The 20395-nt window shown below is 35.2% G+C and overlaps 1 protein-coding gene across 1 annotated transcript in view; it reads right to left on the minus strand.

Annotated features, from left to right (window-relative positions):
• ADGB (androglobin) overlaps positions 1-20395 on the minus strand; it is a 106019-nt gene that overhangs the window by 55864 nt on the left and 29760 nt on the right. Inside the window, exons 8-13 of the mRNA XM_054062330.1 lie at positions 19416-19627; positions 17731-17850; positions 13149-13243; positions 10319-10493; positions 9429-9519; positions 6741-6885 (exon numbers count right to left, since the gene is read on the minus strand). Coding sequence (XP_053918305.1) covers positions 6741-6885; positions 9429-9519; positions 10319-10493; positions 13149-13243; positions 17731-17850; positions 19416-19627 — 838 coding nt within the window. The remainder of the gene's footprint in view (positions 1-6740; positions 6886-9428; positions 9520-10318; positions 10494-13148; positions 13244-17730; positions 17851-19415; positions 19628-20395) is intronic.

The following is a 20395-nucleotide window of genomic DNA, read 5'->3' on the forward strand; positions in this document are numbered from 1 at the left end:
ATTTGTATAAAGACACTCTAAGTGTGGTTCATTGTGCCCATCTCCTTGTGGAACAGTCTGAATCTCACTAAGATGCAGCTCCTCAGACTGTGGCATGCCTTGCCATTGCTCATCCCTGAATAGCCTGCTATTGGTCCTTTCTCACCGAGTTTAAAGCCCTAATCAGCCCTGCTCGCCCTTGAGCAAAAACCCCCTTCCATACTGAAACAGGCCTTGAGATAGCCAGCATTTAGACACACACAATGATTTTCTGGTTTGTGTTTCAAAGAGGAGTTGTGTGAGCTATACTCACTTGGAGCCGCTTTTGTGCTTCCTCAATACAATCTAGAAACATTTTTTTGAGGGGCAGACAGACATAATCTATAATTTAGAATGTCTGAGTAAGTTAGATTGGATGGCAGTCAAAACAGTACCTAAAGCTCGCTCAGAGTTGTGCTGTAACTCCAGGTGTGACCCAACCCTCCTGTTACAGACTATCCTCTACACAAAACACACAAGAACCCGTGAATGCTTCTTTAGAGGAAAGACTTATGCCTTTCTATTTTAATTTCTAGCTGCAGTAAAAGTCTTCCTGTGGCATTTTACAGTACCTCTACAGTCACAAAATGGGCTCCGGTATCTCCCCTCTGTCAAAATTGTAGGTGTTTGATCTTCTCTCAACTAATTAAAGGAAAGAGTTGAAAGAATAAACTACAGCTTTAAGAGCCTATGTCCCGAAGTAGGAAGTATCAAATAATATAATACTTATAACTGTAGTATTTTTAATTGAGGGAATTTGAAAGTCCCATTTTTGATAGCAAACATCCTTAATTCTATTCCACATCTGTTGTGGGATTTTTTAAAGAATGTTCATGAGTCAAAGTTGGGGACAGATCTAATATAAACGGCAACTAAGAGAAAAATGCAGACATATTTGAAATTGTTAACAGTTAGTTGAACAATTTCATGGTTGAAATAGATTACGTCTTACGTGTCCTTTTTCAGATTAATTTCTTGCTTTTGTAGAGCAAATGAGCTGAAAAGGACACAATAGGATTTTGCAATTGCCCATATGCTTTTGTGTCCAGACTTCTGTATAGACAACTGTGCAAAACAAAAGGCAAGCTGGGATCACCTGTCATGTGACATTGACAGTCACATCTCAACATGTGGGTCTGAAAAATCTCTAGTGATGCATGGACGATCTTTCTCCTTTAAACTGTGACTTAAGAAGTGGACCTGTCATATTTCCACATGGGATTCTAAAACTTGCAAGATTCTACTATTGCCAGATATCTTGTATGCATCACAGGATTTACCAAACGGGTACATGTCAACTCCACATTTTCTCAAGTTTCTTCACAGAAATCCTGGGCATTTCCAAAGTATAATAAGGATCAGATCTATTGTACAAGCCTGTAAAGCATTAGATCTACTATATTAAGCCTTGGAGGCTATAATGTTTTCACCATGAGGCTAGCACTTTCTGCTAGACTTTCTATTCATGGACAGAACGCATGATCCATGCTTCTAGTACATGCATGTGGCAGCTTACAGTAGAGCTACTTTGTTGGTATTAAGGGCTGGCAGCAGGAAAGCCCGGAGAGCTACAGGAAATCCTCCAAAACTGCTTCAATAGAATTTCCAGCATAGGAGGACAACTTACCCTGGAAAATCTGGATGCTTAGTAGTGTTATTTAAACCACTTTGAGCTGTGAAAGCAATCAAACCATATCTGTGCAGTCTCCTGTGGGCTCATTTACTTAGTTTTCAGAGCGCAAACATAACATAGTAAAAAGCTATGTGCTTCTCTAATGGCACAGGATGTGTCTCTCTACCTAAACCTCAGTGATTCTTTGACAACTGGGAGTATTAAGGAAGTCTCATTCTCTTAAGCTATTGCCTCAGCTACAGTGACTAAGACATTAGCACAGAAAGAGAAACTAAAGGCATATTTCCTTCTTAATGAACACGTATGAAAGGTCAATTCTGCTGCCACAATATCTGATAAAGAAAAAGACTTAGATGCAACTGTGAAACATGAAAGGATGCACACAGTTAGATTCAGGGAGAATTCAGTTTTTTACTGTTCTTCCTGCAATCAATATGAAATTTGAATGCATAATGTGAGGAAAATTATGCAGTTAACTTAAAAATAAGAGGTGGCTTTTGAAAAAAAAAGGCAGTTGTACAAAGGAACGAAGTGGTATAAAAGAATGGCTTAAAAATAATGGATTGCCAACTCAGCTTCTCTTTTATTCAGTCTCTAATGATGGAATTGTTCCAATCTACATAAGCAATTTGATATTTGCAGGCCCATCAGAAAGATTCTTACTATCACAAACATATAAATTGAGAGCACAAGTCCCTCTTCTAATTTACATGCCTCGTATCTTGTGTACTTTCATCCCTGAAAAGAAATAAGCAAGGAATTTTAATTTTGTCCAGTTTGAAGCAATTTTCAAAAGTACAAACTTTCTAAGAAAATACAATCTTTTATTTTCTATCTACCTTTCCTTTTGACTCAATAGCAATTCAGTGGGCTTATGAAATATGTTGTAAGAAGGATTAGAATGAGAAGAAAAAGCTTGTTATGGCACAACAATCTGGAATGTTTATGGGGAACATGAAAAAAGCACAAAACAGAGCATGCAGACTAAATACATTTCTATCAGTTGTAAAGCAGAAGGTAAGACTGAGATTACAAATACAAAAGGATCTCACTGAAGTAAGAAAAACGTGGCAAAGGTGACAAAGTAAGTGTTGATGTCACCGACAGAGCGGCAGGTTTAACCCTTCTGCTCTACAACTTAGCACTTCTGGGGAGCTTGACACTGAAAAAGCCACAAAGAGAAATCTAAGTGTTCTGCTTAATATTTCTTCACATAGCAATCAGGTCAGTCTATCAAAGTACCCAGTATCTATTGCAAGTTCTTATGGTAAACATATTAGGATTAGATTTTTCTTGCTGTGCTGCTGTTCAACATTTCCTCAAAGAGAAGGCAAAGAAGTTTTTTCTCAATGGAATTGGAGATAACTTGTAATAAAGAATTCATCACAATGAAGAATATTCAAGTAAGGTTTTAAATGGCAGAGCTACAAGGAAACACTATTCCAGGATAATCTTTATCTCACAAGAGCTTGCAAAAATTACTGTTCAAGAAAACTGCAAGACTTTGCAATTTACATACGATAACCTTCTTGCATTTTTCCTGACCACAAAAGTGGATAAGGGAAAAAAGTGAAGGAAAAATCAAATTCTGAAAACTTTCTAATTCAGGAAGCCTTTATTCCACAACTAATTTTTTCCAATGAAATGGAACAAGCCAAGCATCCAGATGCATTTTATTGCTTCTTACACATATCAATTACTTACCTTCCTACAGAAGAAGAATAAAAATGAGGCTCTTTGTTAAAGAACTGGGCCCTAATTTATGGAAGTTTTAAACAAAAAAATTACCAAATCTAATTTCTTAATAACACTGTGATTCAAGATCAATGTAACTACCAAAAATAGACATTTGAAAAGATTCTTTTCCTAATGCAAGTCTACAAAGCTTTCAGGAAAATCAAAGGAATGGGAAATTCCGGGGAAAATAAGGTTTGAAAACAACAATAAAAAAGCATTTCTGTTCTTTGACATGATTGCTTTAGGGACACGGGGGTAATGCCATGTATTTCAGCCGTGTGTCCTTAAATATGGTACCTCCAGCTCCTAAAATTTTATCTCTCGTTTATCACTAGTCTCTGTTTCTCTGATAACAGACCTTAGGAACAGTGAATCAGCTATTCAGTGATATAACTTAATCCAGTCTACATTGGAATGAACTGAAATATGCCAATTTAACTTTGCTGAGGATCTGGCACACCAGTTGACTGAAAGCCTAAAGCATAAAACTGGTGTATCCTGAACATTTACCAAATCCATATCAAAGGTTTTAAAGCAGATGTCTCCTGAATAGCAATCACACAGTTTAGAAGGGAGACAACGTTACTCATACTGAGTATATGACAATACAAAATTCTACAAATTGGCCATAATCTAGTGAGTTAGTAATATCAAAGTTTCTCTTCTGTGGTTTGCTTGTTTTGAATCACTACTTGATTTAAAAAATAAAACTCTCGATGTATATTGTTCAAGTTTTTAAAACTGTTGAAAGAAAACTCTCCCATAATGAATCTCCCAGAGGTATCCACATAATTTTGTTGATTAAAAGACTCAATATATGAAATAAAGGAGATTGTTCTGTAGGTTAAAACATTTTCTTTTGCAATCCGTACAAATGTGGTCCTACTTAGAAACTGCAGCTATTAATAGGCAGAGCATTTTTTCAGCTGAGATTTAAATTGAGGCAAAAGTAAAGTTCATGTATAAGTCAATTAGCTGCTCATGACGTCTTACACTTCATGACAGATCGGATTGCCCTCAGACTAAGTCACATTCATGTCTTCTTCCAGCCATTTCACTCTTATCAAAGTCTCTCTCTCTCCCTGGTATTTTCTTACTTGCCCTTGCTTTTCCCTGACTTATGTCCCACTGTGACATATCAACTTTCTACAATTGCATGGTTCTTACACTCTTGGACTAGGGGAGAAAATCAAAGTGATGTTCCAAACTATTTTATGCTTCCAGCACATAAATATCTATTAATTTGTAACTAACAAAATATGTATTTGTACAGCTAGAGAAACTGAAGTCATGCAACCCATAAATATTATATATTATATAGTAATATATAATTATTATATAGTATTATATTATAATATTATTTTACCCTGCTGCTTTTGTAATGTTTTTCATCAATTGCAATTATTAAAAAGACTTTTAAAGGTAAAGTACTAATTAAACAGTAATTAGACTGTTGGTTATAAAATATACACAAAAATATGGAATAGCTTAATACATATACAATTATTATATAGTAATAATTCTCCTTCACTACCGAATTGTCTTATTTTTAAAATCATAAATACTAAATAACTATCTACACATGGATATTTTCTCTACACACAATAGATATAGAACAGTTTAAAACAACTGAGTTCCAGATCTGAAACATAAAAATGGTGTAAGACTATACTCTGAAGAGGAAACATACAAATAGGCACTCCAAAAATCACACAGAAAATTATTTCCCTTTACTTCAAAATTTACCAAGCTAATTTTTTTTTCTTTGTTCATGAAGGTACCTGATGGCATGCTATCCTTAACAGTGTCTTTGGTCTTCAAACACATTTTGGAACCCTCCAGTCACTCTACATCAACCAAATACCTCAAATGTGTAACTAAGTATATTTATCAGTTTGTCCTAGGAAACAGTAGAAATTTTAAAATAATCAGGTCATTTTTACTACAGGATTGTGCAGATAAGGACTATGTTGCTGTTTTTCCTTCATTGAGCATTACGAATGAATATGTCTTACAGGTTCTTTTAAATTATTTTCTATATTGTAATCATATTGAATGTAACAGATATGAAAGAAGTACTAATTCTTTACGTGGGATAGAAAATAAATGTAGAGGAGAGAACTGTAGTAAATATTTACAAGTTGAAACTACCATTTTCCCAAAATGTAATTGATTTATTGAGTCTAGATTTTAAACAAACACAAATTCATTGAAAGCATTTGTATGTTATCTAGACTGCTTTTTATCTCAATTTTCTTAAAGTCAAAAGGAAAGAGCAACGGCTGTTGCAATAAGTATGATATTGACAAAACACTGGCACTGCCACAATGGGTTCTTTTGCAGGTGTTGAGCAAATAAAGTAACTTCAGTGGAGCTCTGTTTGTCTGAATATTTAAGTCTCTGTTACTTCATGTTTGAATTATTTCCCCACACAAAACATTTTGAAATAGTGTAGTGTTCCGAAACTCATTGAAAATATATTTCTTTCCCTGTTCAAAATAAAAGATTTAAATATTACACGGAACATTTTGTTAAAGGTTTACCTAAAAGCAGACTTTGGTAGCACATGTAAATAAAAAAGTATACACCGATTAAAAATGGCAAAAAGTAAAAAAAGCACTTAGAACTGACCAAAATCATCCTACTAATGTTTACTGATCCTGGAAAGCTACACCGGACGCTTCTACTTAGTAACCAACATCCGCTTGGCTAGCTTGGGCAACCTGTGGTCAGCGTGCTGCATCTAGCCAGCCTGTTTGGAGGAATGTCACTCTCAACCAGTGTCACTCAGGAAGCCTGAGGGTCTAATTCATGACTAAGTATTCCCTTAGAAGGCAAAGAAGGTAAAAACTTGAAAGCAGGCAAATGCTGCATTGAAACCTTAACTCTTTGTAGATCTAGCCTGAAGTCTTTCAAATAAGAACCAAATAAAGATACCATTTTAAGTCATGTGTTTATAAAAGTCACATTTTTCAAGTAGCCATGTGCCCAGGTACATCCTTCACTAGAGATAATCAAAGCACTAATCCATGAAGTTAATTTTTATTTATAAAGACCTCTGACTATCTCCTTAAGATCCTCCCATCAAATTGATTTAAAACAGTAAAATAAAAATGTTTTGTAGCCTTTTAAAATCTAAAGAATAAATCATGAAAAAGTAAGGTTAAAATGGAAAGCATTAGGAAAGATTTCCCACCCAGTACGCATCAATACAGCTTTAAAGCAGAAGGAGCAGGGAAGTTACTTAAACACCAGGGGGGAAAAAGCTTACCGAAAAGACTTTCTACTTTGCCTTTCAGTATCCTTTGGAATATAAAACTAGGTCAAGCTAAAAAAAAAGGAAAATTGCTACCTGAGAATGATCTTCTGCATTTGAGTATCGCCCACTTTGATTCACATCCACATTACTGTCATTTACATTTTCATCACTTTCAGTAACAGAAGGGAGACGGGACAGGGAACGAAATCCTTTTTTGATGGTAGACTGTGGAAAGTGGCTAAATAATAAAAGAAAACTCAAGCACTTTAATCCATACATTTACTTTCAAATGACAGTCTTCATAACCAGTATTCTTTACAGAATTTTGTCAAAGTTATTTGTTCCTCCTTTATTTTGACAGCTTAATAGGGCAGCATAAGAATTTATATATGCATATATTACTTATCATTACTAGCTTGGCACCACACACATCTCTGCCCTTGAAAGACATGAACTGCTGCCCTCTAAACTAATCCTCAAAAACCCCAAACCCATATCAGCTGACGAAAACTAGACGATAATGCCAGAAGTGAATAAACAAGAAAAAAAAATTATAACGTGCACTACTTGAACAGACATAGGGTAAAAGAACCTGGTTTGTGTCAGGACAGTTTTTTTGTCTTTTCCCTCAAAATGTGTCTCCATAGCTACCAGACACCTAAAACACAATAACCAAGGAAACCTGTGCAAGGCCTATTCTGGCTATAGTAAAAGAAAGCTCTGTCGCTGACTTCAGTGAAGGTAGAAGTGCAAATTGATGGAAATATAAATAACTCTTTGCTTGTTAAGCAAACTAGGCGAACAAGATCAAAACAATGTTGCATATGTGCCAACTAGACTTAAATACCTAATCGCGTTATTGCAGCAATAAAGAAGACACAAATGTAATCATGTGTTATGTAACCCCCTTCATAATCATTGAGATGAAGAAATATCAAGATCTTTAGCAATAATAGTCACAATTACCAGCCCTTTGAGTGGTTCAAAAGATTTCATTAGACTAAGAGCAAGAAATTAAAAATGGTATCAGTCCCAATTGTGTGTAAGGCTCCTATTTTATTTAGGCAGCTTTATTACTTTAATGAAATGTTAATACTTGCAATACATTTTCGGTTTCTACCTGTTAATTAAATCACAAGAGATTAAATTAGCTGATTGTCATGGAAACTTTGCACATTAAATAAACTTTCCTTGACCAAAGGGGGTAATTTGACAAGTATGTTAAATATGAAAAAAATATAAACATGAAAAAAGCTATATACAATTTGTTAACAAGCAAATACTGCAACATCTTAATTATTATTATCTCATTCTTTCAATAATGTCTTAATGGATATTGTTTAGAGTGTTCTTATCTGTTTCTACCTCTACTATCTGGGAAACAAAGGTAATTATTTTTAACCAGTAAAATGCAACTGTATCATCGAAACAATGATATTACAAGAGTGTTCCATGAACAAATGCTGCTGTTTGGAAAAAAAAAAAATTAATGGCTTCATTATCAACGCATCCAATCATGATGATTCAAATGCAGACTCTTTTAAGTACATAATATATTCAGTTTACTTACAGATGCACATATCTGAATCCTGACAGCAATGTATTATGCAGTGGGTCATAGGAAAAAACAACAAGGCCCTGATACACTTAATAGCAATCCTTCTTTTCTTGTCAGTGAGCAAGTATTATGCTGAATATTGAATATTGACTAGAAGTGGTGTATACATCAAATTTTGGAATTTCTTCTCTAAGACACCCTTTAAAAGACTGTTTTTCAAGCATTTATAGAACTTCCAAACCGTCTTTCATACAAGGTGTTCATACAAAGTCATGTGTTGTGCATGAGCTGCTTCACCTGCTCCCTCAGGCTTCTTGTAACGACTATTATGAACAGAAAACAGCCTGTTTTATTCATAAGCATTAACATTAGTTGTTCCACGCCAAATACATGACACCAATGAATGTACTGGCTGGCAACTCAATGATTTCATTACGTGCAACAACTGAAAAAGTCCAGTAATTTGAGGGAAAATTTGAAAGATACAGAAGAATTTACCTGTTTCTGGTGGAGATGACCTATCAAATATTCTGTGTCTTTCGGCCCGCTGAAATGAGAAACTGGCAGATATTTTTGCCTTACAGAACTCCCTGCCCTTCAACATCAGATGCCCTTAGAAGAGTGCAACCAACTAAGGGACTGTCTGAATACTGTGTGGCAAGTAGGGACCCACTCCTCAGGTGTATTCATGTCCACCTCCTGGTGGGCTTTCTCACAATTGTTAGAAGATTGTATGGAGCAACATATAAAGCCTAAAGCATCCAAAATTGCATCTCCAGTAAGAGGTGTGTACAAGAAGAGGAAATTCCAACAGATGTGTGCATGTAGAAAAAACTACACACTCAAGACAGAAGGTGTGCTTGTAGTCCACTGTGCCAGGAGGGTACTTATAATTGCATATTTATGCCTCTGTGGGAAAGGTTAGAAATTCTTGGATTTAGTTACAGAGTGGTGTTCAGAAGTTTGTAGATGTTTATTAAACATTATGTAGGCATCTAGTACAGTCTTTATCTGTTGCACTGTTGACATTGATCCTTCATGTATAATTCACCGATTGCCAATTAATTATGTGACATCAGTTAAACAACAGAGTGCTCTGATTCTGATGTGCTTTAAAATAACATGAACCGAGCAGTGACACAAGTAAACATAAGCCATTGTACTTTGCCAGTGAAATGGTCTAACAATAGGATGTTAACATTGAAACTACATTGAGCACTTACTTGTTTGTGGGTATTGTGATAAGATTCAACTTGTAATTCAAAAATAGGCTAGCAATCTCAACGTATTCTTCAGGTTTCTCTACCACAGGCTCTGGAAAAAAACACAACTTATTAAATATATAGTCATAAGAAATAGTTAATACTATAATTCTGAAAAATAATTTCCATAGGGGATTCATCACTCCTAAATAATTTTGCTTTCCAAGTGTCACCACACACACCTGCATAGAACAACTAGGAGTGGCTTTAGGTGACATCTAATGAAAAAATATGGGCTTAATAGTCTCATACTCAGCCTGTAAAGTATAAAAAGTATGCTTAACCTATAAGTAACGTTATCCAGGGTAGCTCAGAACAACTATGACAGCACATTGCCTGTGTTAATTTCCTCTGTTTGTGTTCCCAGTATGTTTTGCTAGCACGCCTGCAACACTTTCATATTCAAGCTATCTCATTTCATGCATTTAACTCCATTATGAGTATAAACAAATGGTAGAACAAGTTTACCCCCAAAACTATGAAATGTTGCAGCAGGACTAGTCATAAACTTTAAAGATTTAGAAGGTGTTGATAAAGCTTTCATGACTGCATCAGAGAGATTCTGCGTTACTTTGATAACACTCCCTTTTCATTTTGTGTAACAGATTAAGTAGAGCGCTTTTCAGTGATAGATTAAGACACTTCTCAAAACATTTAAGAATCAATAGGGCTAAGGGGAAGTAATGCAAAATTGGCAAAAAAAACCCAAAACAGGAAGAGTAATCCCTAGGAAAGTTCTGTTGAAATTAAGCTCACAATTAAGCTAACATATGATAAGTATGGCTTTGAAAATGTTTACATTACTTAAAATATAATTACAAATTTATTTTGGTAAGCTTTGGTAGACAAACCTTGAGGTTCAGATGTCACAACAGTTTTCTTTTTCTGACGCAAAAGCTTCCAACGAGGAACCGGTGGTGGTTGTGGTGGTTTTACCAGAGAACAGGATCTAGTTCTAGTAATCAGGACAGGATGGCTGTGTATGTGGGAAAGCCCATATTGCCTCAGCTTCTCTGAAGAATCAGCCTATGAAACATGGAAAGATAATCTGACTGAGAACAGCACTGCAAACAAGAGCTTGCAGCTGCTAGTTGATGAGAAGATTGACATGAGCCAGCAATGTGCACTTGCAGCCCAGAAGGCCAACCATATCCTGGGCTGCATCAAAAGAAGCATGGCCAGCAGGTCAAGGGAGATGACTCTACCCCTCTACTCAGCTCTCATTAGACCTCACCTGGAGTATTGTGTCCAGGTCTAACACAGGATCCCTAACACAGGAAGGATATGGAACTGTTAGCACACATCCAGAGGAGACCCACGAAGATGATCAGAGGGCTGGAGCACCTCTGCTATGAGAACAGGCTGAGAGTTGGGCTTGTTCAGCCTGAAGAAGAGAGGGCTCTGGGGACACCTTATAGTGGCCTTCCAGTACCTGAAGGAGCCTTAAAAGAAAGTTGGGAGAGACTTTTTACAAGTGCACACGGTGACAGGGTGAGGCGGAATTGGTGTAAATTGGAAGGGGGAATATTTAGATTAGACATTAGGAAGAAATTCTTCACGATGAGGGTGGTGAGACTCTGGCACAGGTTGCCCAGGGAAGCTGTGGATGCCTCATCCCTGGAAGTGTTCAAGCCCAGGTTAGATGGGGCCTTGGGCAGCCTGGTCTAGTGGGAGGTGTCCCTGCTCATGGCAGGGGGGTTGGAACTATTTGATCTTTAACGCCGCTTCTAACCCAAACCATTCTATAATTCTATGATTCCATCTTTCTCTCTCAAAAAAGAATAATACGCACATAAAGTATCTAACAGGTTGGATAACAAATGAACAAAAATCTTTCACCTGATAAGGCTATCTAGAAACACTCTAATTAGTATCTGATATTCAACAGAAAAAGTATAATTGAATACCTAGAAAAGTTTATAGATGTTTTACTTTTCATATTACATCCCTCACTTCTTTCAATAATCTTATTCTTTCAGGTGCTGCACAAAACATATCAGTGAAGCAGAATGAAGATGTAAGAAAACAACAGTGATAACATTTTGTTTTAAATAAACATATTTTAAAAAAAATTTCTGAGGACAATGTCCTTACTTCATGATGAATTTACAGTGCAGCAGAACTCTAAAAGCCACTGGTCTTCTAGATAATTTGTGAAATCTCCATAATGTAGTATAACTTTGAAACAATACATCTTTAAAGTTAAGGTTATTATCTGGTGGCCAATTTAGAAAACACATTAAAGGCGCTACAGCTGACACACATACCCAAGTCTTTAGCAACAGACTTAAGAGCAATTTTAGATGTGGACATTGAGTGGTGCTCTTCCCATTAATATCACAATGATACAGTATTTAATATTTTCCACTACTGAAAGTTTTGTTACCAGATTTGTACATCCTTTTTATTTTAAAAATGCATCTTCTTTGGCTTGCTAAATAAAACAGCTATAACTTATTTCTTTAACGTGTTCATCAGCAAGTCCCTGATTGCTTCTGCTCATTGTCAAGTGTTCCTGAGGTTCTATAATTACAAAATGCAGAGAAGAATGTAGCTGTGGTTATTTAAAGGGAGAGGATCAAATTAAACACATTCAGATACACAAGCAATATATCAGCTTCATTTCATCTCTGCATTCATAAAGATATATTACAGGAGCGGTAAACGGGTACGCACATATTCAAACTACTTAAAAATTCAAGTTAAAACATCCAAGATTAGAAAATATTTTGAAGACAACCAGGTAGGTATCATAAAGGAGAACTTCTTGGCTGCTGAGTAGGAAACACATTTGAATGACTCGACTATTAATTGTTTTCATTTTCCATGAGCAAACTTAAGACGATTAAATTCAAGCCACATCAATCCAAGGACATACACACTAGAAAGCATAGATAAAAGGGATGCTGCAAAAATTCTGAGGGAAATTCTGGCACAACTGCAGTCAATGACAAAACTTCCTCCAAAATTAGGGAGTGACTCTTAGCCCAAACAATGTATCCACTCTCCCACTTTAATTTTCTGTTGTAATACTTCTCAGCCCCTAAAGAAATCCTGAAAACAGACTTTTTTAACCGAGGCCCACAAGAAATCCACTACATTTCATATTTAATTTCTTTCAACTGCTATTTTTCTATAAATCTTTACTAAAATATTGTTTTAGACATATTGATTCACCTACCTCACCCTATTTGGCCTGCTATGCCTCCTTTTCAGTAATCTCTGTACCCTAACAGACTGATGACAAGTTTGAGACTCAGGGCTTTAGGTGGTAGGAAAGATGTAACCCTCTGTCACAGTTTCCAGTCTGCTTTTTGATTACTAGTATTACTTATTATTAATAGAGACAGTATTATCTGCGATCTTAAATTAATATACATTACAATTAAATATCTGACAACAAGCTAGTCACCAAAACAGCATAAAATACACAGCATATTTTTTAAAAAGCTGAAAGCTCCTGGGATCCAGAGGAAAGTGGAGTAAAACTGAAAAAAAGAGCAGGTAGTGGCAGGCAAATGCATGACCAAAATACAGAAGTATCAAAATATAAATTTAACTGACAGCCATTAGTTGGTGACTGACTATGCTAACGTTATTATTTTTGTTACAATGTAGCTGCTACAAAATAAAGTACTTTGATAATAAATGCTTTCTTGTCCTGAGAGCATAGAATCTTACCATCTGACGTAATGAAAACATATCCTCTTCAAACAAATATAGTGGTATACAGCTGGCATACACGGCCACTTCTGGCTTGGTTAGCACAGAAGGTTCTACAGAGAAAACATTAACATACTTTAGAATGCAGCAAACAGTAAATAAATGTTGTTGCACCCTGCCCTAAATCATTCTGCTTTTTTGGCCTTGTTTGTGTTATTCTTTTCTTTGTCTGACACTGTTATTTCACTCAAAACACGAGTTCATCGTAAAACACTCGGAAGAGAAGTCATGGACAGAAAAACCAGTTTTTTAATCCTTGCCTATTTAGACCATCAATAACTTTTGTATATTTTATTTTTTTAAAACAAATGAATAACAGAAGCTACAACTTAAAAATGCAACAGGTCAGAGGTAGCTCTCATCATTGTTCTTTTGTATTTCTTCAAATTTTAAAAATACTGGTTTCTAGCATGAAGAACACAATATCATCTGGGTAGATGAAATAAAAACTTACAAATCGGTCAATACTAGCCACAGGCTTCTCACCAGTGAAAGCAAAATTTGATCTTCCCAATAGAAGGATCAAAAGCCAGAGCTCTGGCCACTCCTGCCAAAATATATGAAGACAGAGGTAAGTAGTTTGAGAAACAGAGTGCTGATATACCAGGGTTACTGCTTTTAATTCTGCCAAGGAGATGTAAAAATCGAGGCAATTACAGCTGCTTCAGAAAGTGTGATGGAGTGACCTCATAGCTCTAATTCCACATGCATTATAGAAGCTTGTTTTCCTGTAGTTCTGCCTTAAGCAATGCATAAAAAGCAGGGGCACGCTCACTTTGTTACCCCTAGAAATCTGTTGCACTGGGCAACCATTCAATTGTCTCAGATCTGTACCTGTGAAAGAAGCTATTGTTAATTCCCGAATGATGAAAAGAAACCAAGGTTGTCTGGCTGACAGCCAGTTTACTCACGCTGAAGGGAAATCAAAAGTCTAAAAAAAAATAATACTAGAAATGCAGGTTTGCAGTTTCCCCTAAAAGTCACCTCAAAATAATTCTATTTCTCTCTGTTTCTCCTTAGTCATTTAAGAAAGCATGTGAAGACAGGATTTCAGTACACAGGTTGTGACATCTGTTCTTCTTCAAAATGTTTTGTCTTTGTTCCCTTGACCTACACCTCAAACACATAATAACTGCTTTCTAGTTTTACCTATGTTTAGTGAGTGTTCAACTGAAAGTTGCTCTAAGAATAGGTATTTTCTGTGAAATGAATAAAACAATGCTGTCTGCATACAAAGAAAAAAGGAAAAGAAAGGAAAAGACAAGCAAGTGTTTGGGAAATACACTTTATCAGACTTAAAAATCCAACTATTTAGAAGCTATGCAATGCTTTTTTCTTAAAGCAATAAGATAACCTCTAAATCTTAAATATTCTTCCAGAAATTCAACTTATCAATTAAAGACAAGCTGATGGTTAAGTCAGAGTTAATTTCCACTGGAATCTTAATATTTTTCTCTGCATGCTTGTGTTAGCTGTAGGTTTTGACTTAGTCAAAAGCAAGGCTAAAATCTAGGATTGATCTTAGCCCCTACTGACGCATCTGATCTGCTACAAATACAGCAGTAATAGCTGTTATGTACTACACACCACAGAGCAGTGCATGCCACAAGGCACACCAACCTCATTGCTTGTGAGAAGTATTTCTCAAATAAAAGTATTTAATCAAACACCAGGTGGAATGCAAAGCTGTCATATTTAGTCCAGATGGGTTATGAAATAAAATAAACAATAAACATTAATGAACAAATTATTAGAGTCTGCACGTGATTAACCAGGTACACCATATTCACTTTAGTAACACTATTACAACACTAGAAATATTTTGTACATTATGGCAGTACCTTTTAAAAACAATATATTATCTGATCCTTTTTCACTCTATAAAAAATAAGGAGGATGCATGCGAATTATTTGTCACCAAATGTACTGATGATTAGTGTAAATTTGGCATCTAGGGAAACTAGTTAAATCCAATAACCTTGATGAAATCGCACTAATAGATGAAAAATGTTATAACATATGGTTCACCAAAACAGTTAGATTCAGCAAAGCCTACTATTTATATTCATCAGTATGAATTTAATAATTCTGCAGTGTTCTGTAGCCGCTTAAGTTTCACATTTGTGGCTTTAAAAATTCATTTACAGAGATTGAGTACTACACTGCTGGAATGGAGTTAATTTTCTTCAGAGCATCCTGCAGGGTGCAGTCTTTCAGATACGTGGTCAAAATAGTGTTGATAACACATGGATATGTCACCTACGCTGAACAGAGCTTACATAGTATCAAACCCTTCTTTCTCACTCTGCTGTGCCAGCAAGTAGGTTGGGAGTGGGCAAGAAGTACAGTCCTTCTGATTCTTGCCCCTACCTCACTGGTGAGCAGTAAATAAGCTACTTGTGTGGGGCTTAGCTGCCAGACAGCATCAACCCTCCCATCAACATTATAACCCATACAAAATCAAAACCCTGTAAGATAAGTTTCAACATAGAAGAAACTGGTATGTCAATGTGGATAAAACTGAATAAGGTAGTGCATATACAAGGTAATGAATACAAAAGGTTTTGCTATTTTATAAGTAAAATATAAATGATATCAAGAGTTGTTAAACTGCTTTAGAAATAATTCATATTTATCACAGAAAGAAGAACAATTCCCTTAAAGTTCTCACACTCAATAGTTAAGAGTAGGGAAACAAGCAGTTTTATGGTGCTGGAAATCAAACACTTTTCAATCCACTTAAAATAAAAACAAAACAAAACAAAAAAGCTGTTGCATTAAAATCACTGTTATAAAATTCTCAAGAACAATTTATAAACTTTTTACAACTACTGCCTCTGGAGTCTGACGTTGAACCTAGCCCTAATTTCAAACATTACTTCATGCACAAAAATGGTTCTCAGTCTTGAGACACTCTCTGCACACGTGTCTCATAAAGCCTGCAAGCATTCAAGCATTTTTCTCTTGTGGCTACTATGTCAAAATAAAACCCACATTTTAATTTAGTATTACTTCAAATTTCAGTTATCGGATTTTGTTGGTTTTGGGTTTTTGTTTTAGTCCAAGAATCTCAAATTTGCTTCATATATTACAACCTCTGACTTTATAATCATCACATTTACTTTTATGCTAACTCTTATCGAGTTTATTACTGAGATATCTATCTCTCACTCATTTTCAAAACTCTTTTCCAAATCTCTTTGCTGGTTCATACGTAGGATAAAAGAGTTCCCTAACTCTCATATTTGAGCCCTTAGCTAATAATCTTTCTAAATAACCTCTTCACAGACTACTAACTGTCTTTCAGAAAACAGCATAAAACCATGAAAACTTTAAGAAAACACATGAACTGTGCTTTGAATGGCATGAGAAAGATTGTAATGTCATGTATTTCTTCATTTAGAGACACTGCCTGATGATTTTTAATGCTCTTTCACTCTTTTTGTACAATTTCTAGAATCCATCACTTGGATCCTTCTGCTTCGCCTTTGTCTTCTTTTCCCTAGAGCATGCTTGAGTATTGGGCACATTCCTTATATTTATGTGAAATGCCTCATTTCTTATTCTACAACTTCTTCCACTACAGCAAACTATATTCCAGCAATACTTATATATGTATTTAAATCCTTTAATTAAATTAATGCATTCATTAACTGAATGCATTTCCTGATGACAAACAGCAACACTGGTTTAATATAAATTAAAATTATTTAGGCCACCAATTTTAATCAGGATTTAAATAAGGAAGCAGGAATTCAATTTACATAGTGAGTTGCATTCTTGTTGTACATTTTTCCTTTGTAGTTATTTACCCAAAGAATGATACTCTGTCTATTTTTACCTGTTGATTTTCAGCTATATAATATTCCGGTTAATAAAGGTGTTTCCTTTTGATAGCCATATAGAAATATGTTTCACATATGCAAATATAAGCAACAGCAAAGGCAAAGCAGTTTAATGGACATTTATGAAGTCATTCTATATTTTATGCTGGCAAGCATGACGTTTCTTATTGACTAGTCGAATGATTAGTATTTACTTTTCTACATAAATTTAATTTTACAATTAAATAATAGATTGAATCCTAATGAATATTTCCAGCCCCCCTGCCCTCCTGCCCTTACACAAGGAAGCATTCCTGTTTTTTCCAGTCCAAATTCAGTCTCCATTTACTGAATAAAGTAGATGTTGAACAGATGTTGGGGTTTTTTTTTTGTTTAAATACAGAAAGACAGTTTGCCACTAGAAGAAATTTTGGTCCTACATGATTTGCTAGAAACTTTCACGTATTCTGCATAGCTTTACTTTACCTTTTGTCATCAAACACAAATTCCTGCGATACTGTTCTTAATATAAGTTACAGGATTTCAATAGGTTAAAATGACTTCAGTCTGTAATGCAGCCTGTAAACAATTGCAATATTTTAACAAAATACTGTATCTAACCTTCCCCAATTAAGTTAAAAACACATAAAAGCAAAGGCCTTTGTCTTACACATATCGCCCGTTTCTTTTTTTAACTTCAAAAGAATAGGACTTACTTTCAGATAAGACCTGAAGAGAACATTGGGTTTCTGATATTTGTGAAGGCTGAGCTGCTAACTTGCTTTTTTCTTTTTCTCTGGTTTTCTTCTTTCCTAGTTCTCTCTGCTCTGCTTTATCTATTGAGTAAAATAAAGATTAAATATTCTTATTTTTCAGATACAAGCTTTTGGTCATAAAGTCTGATAATATGTAAATGCTTTCATGTTATTTCAGATAAATTAAAAAAAAATCAGCCACAGACTACTCTAGTCAGAAGAGTGGAGATACAATAAAGAATTAATGACATTCAGTTAAGAAAAATAAAAAAATAATTATTCAGATGTAAATGAAGATTTACTGAGAAGAAGGCAGGAAGGCTTCAGTCCCACCTTCCAGTTACTGGAACTCTTATGTCCCTACTATAATGCTTGGAACTCCTGAATTCCTGGCATTTTGTCATATATTTTCCTCATGCCCTTGCTCCTATGCATCAGTAATTTCTAAAATAGTCTAACATGAAACATAGGTCCCCAACGGACGTGGAAGAAGAAAGCCTCACACGGTCAAAACCTTCTTCAAGCCTTAGAACATAGACTATAGGAAAATATATTTCTAATTAAAAAATTTCGGACATTAATAGAACATCAGAAGATAGCTTGCAGACAAAGATTCGGAGATTATAGAGCTTTCTTGCAACATAATTTTTTCCTGATTCTTAGCTGTTTCAGTTACTCACAGAATTTCTAAGTCTTAGGCAGGATTAAATTTACAAAGTTTTTTGGGAATAAATTACAAAATCCTGTTGAATGACTGACAGTATTGTTCCCAGCGGCGGAATCCCTGTCATGTCCATTCCAAACTCTGAAATATCTATTAGACTGGTGGGTGGGTGGGTCATAAAATGATTGCAGGAATTCCTAAGAAAAGAGAATACCCCCTCAACCAGGTGTCTTCTATTTTTATAATGTGTTTGACATTAGGACTAAGCATTTAGGATTCTAAGTCATTTTACTGAAAATCTAGGAAGAAATAGAAATTTTAGTATATAATTTGTACCTTCCAAAGACATTAGAAGTTTTGTGAAACTGCATCTTTGCCTTCCAGTTAAAAAAGAAAATTAAAACTTAGTCTCAAATATAAATATTGAAAAAATAATATACTGAAATAAATAAGTTTCTAAACATATTTTTTTTCATTTAAATGAAAATAGGATTAACAGCTCTTGAAGAAAATTATACCTATACCTAGTAACACAAACCACAATTTGGTATTACTAAAAAAGCAGGTAGACATTAGAATGTACTTGTCAGAATCCTAAGTAACCATGCTTTTAAATATCCATTATAAACTCTATAATTTATTGATGGTCAGAGTAGTGTTGCCTTTGGGGAAATTGTAACCTCTCTAATTGCTAACCTTCTGCAAGGCACCAGTCGTTAGCTAACCGGCTGTGACACGGAGCTGAACAAATCTGCCCCATAAAATGAAGCTGTTTTCATAAAATCAGAAACTAGTGCTGCTTCTAATGACATCTATAGTTAAACCAAAACTTTTTTGTATTTACACCACTGCAACATGTTCAGTGAAACAACAAACCCACAGACTTGCAAGTTGCATAATAAAAACATATAAACTCAAGTCAGAGTTTATGTTAACTTGGCCTACAAAGTTAACTTGGCCTACATCGCCTAAAATCACAGACCTTTGCCGATTTTATCAGCATTCTCTGCTCTTTCAGGTTTATCTGACTGCTTATTCACAGATGAAACTTCACTTTTTAACTCTGAGACTTCGGTCTCTTTAGGTTTTGCATCAGACGGGGGAATATCAAGTTCTGGAGTTTTCTTATTTGGCAACTTGAATTCTGGCACAATCTCTTTCAAAAAACCCCAGACTTTGTCCAAGTATCCAGGCCTTTAAAACCAAACAAAATTATATGTCAATGATAATGATATCTGCAAAAAAGAAAGTATGATTTTGATTTAGACAGCACTGCACTACAACTGACAGTCCAACTCTTAGAAAAGTTACTGGGTTATTTCAGTGAATAAATCACACTTGTCTGATTTTGTATATCAGCCAATTTGTTGAGACAGCTTATTGACAGATCCATAAACAAAGAGATATTAGTTAGAGAAGCACATATATAAAGCACCTTTTTATGGATAAAAGTTGCAGTAGGGAAATTTGTAGACAATTTTGCAATTACATCATATAATAAAATGATTCTGGCTCTATACATTATGAACTTTCTCAAATTAGATTTTCTCAACTGTTTAAGCCTGTGTTGTTCCATATCTGTTCCACTTAATCCACCAGCTACAACAGTTGTTTGATATGACATGACAATTGCCGCCATATTAGTTCTTCAAAGAAACACAGTGACTCCAGAAATAATCTAAACCTGAGTGAATCATTCAGGGACTTGCATAAGCTTCATGTGAGCTAACTGCATGCAACTTTTTTTAACTTAAAAATAAAATAATTTATTGTGCAATGAACTAAAGCCATTTTATCCTGCTATTGCGAAGACTGTGGTATTCAACATTTTCTTATTCCAGAATATATTATATTTGCAGTAAATGCCAGAGTAATGGATACTATGTTTTTGCTGCTGTGATTCAAACCTAACTACATAACGAAACAAAATTTAGTCCATTGCCTACATGCACTACTGTAAGA

This window comes from Cuculus canorus, chromosome 3 (assembly GCF_017976375.1).
Source record: "Cuculus canorus isolate bCucCan1 chromosome 3, bCucCan1.pri, whole genome shotgun sequence".
NCBI lineage: Eukaryota > Metazoa > Chordata > Aves > Cuculiformes > Cuculidae > Cuculus > Cuculus canorus.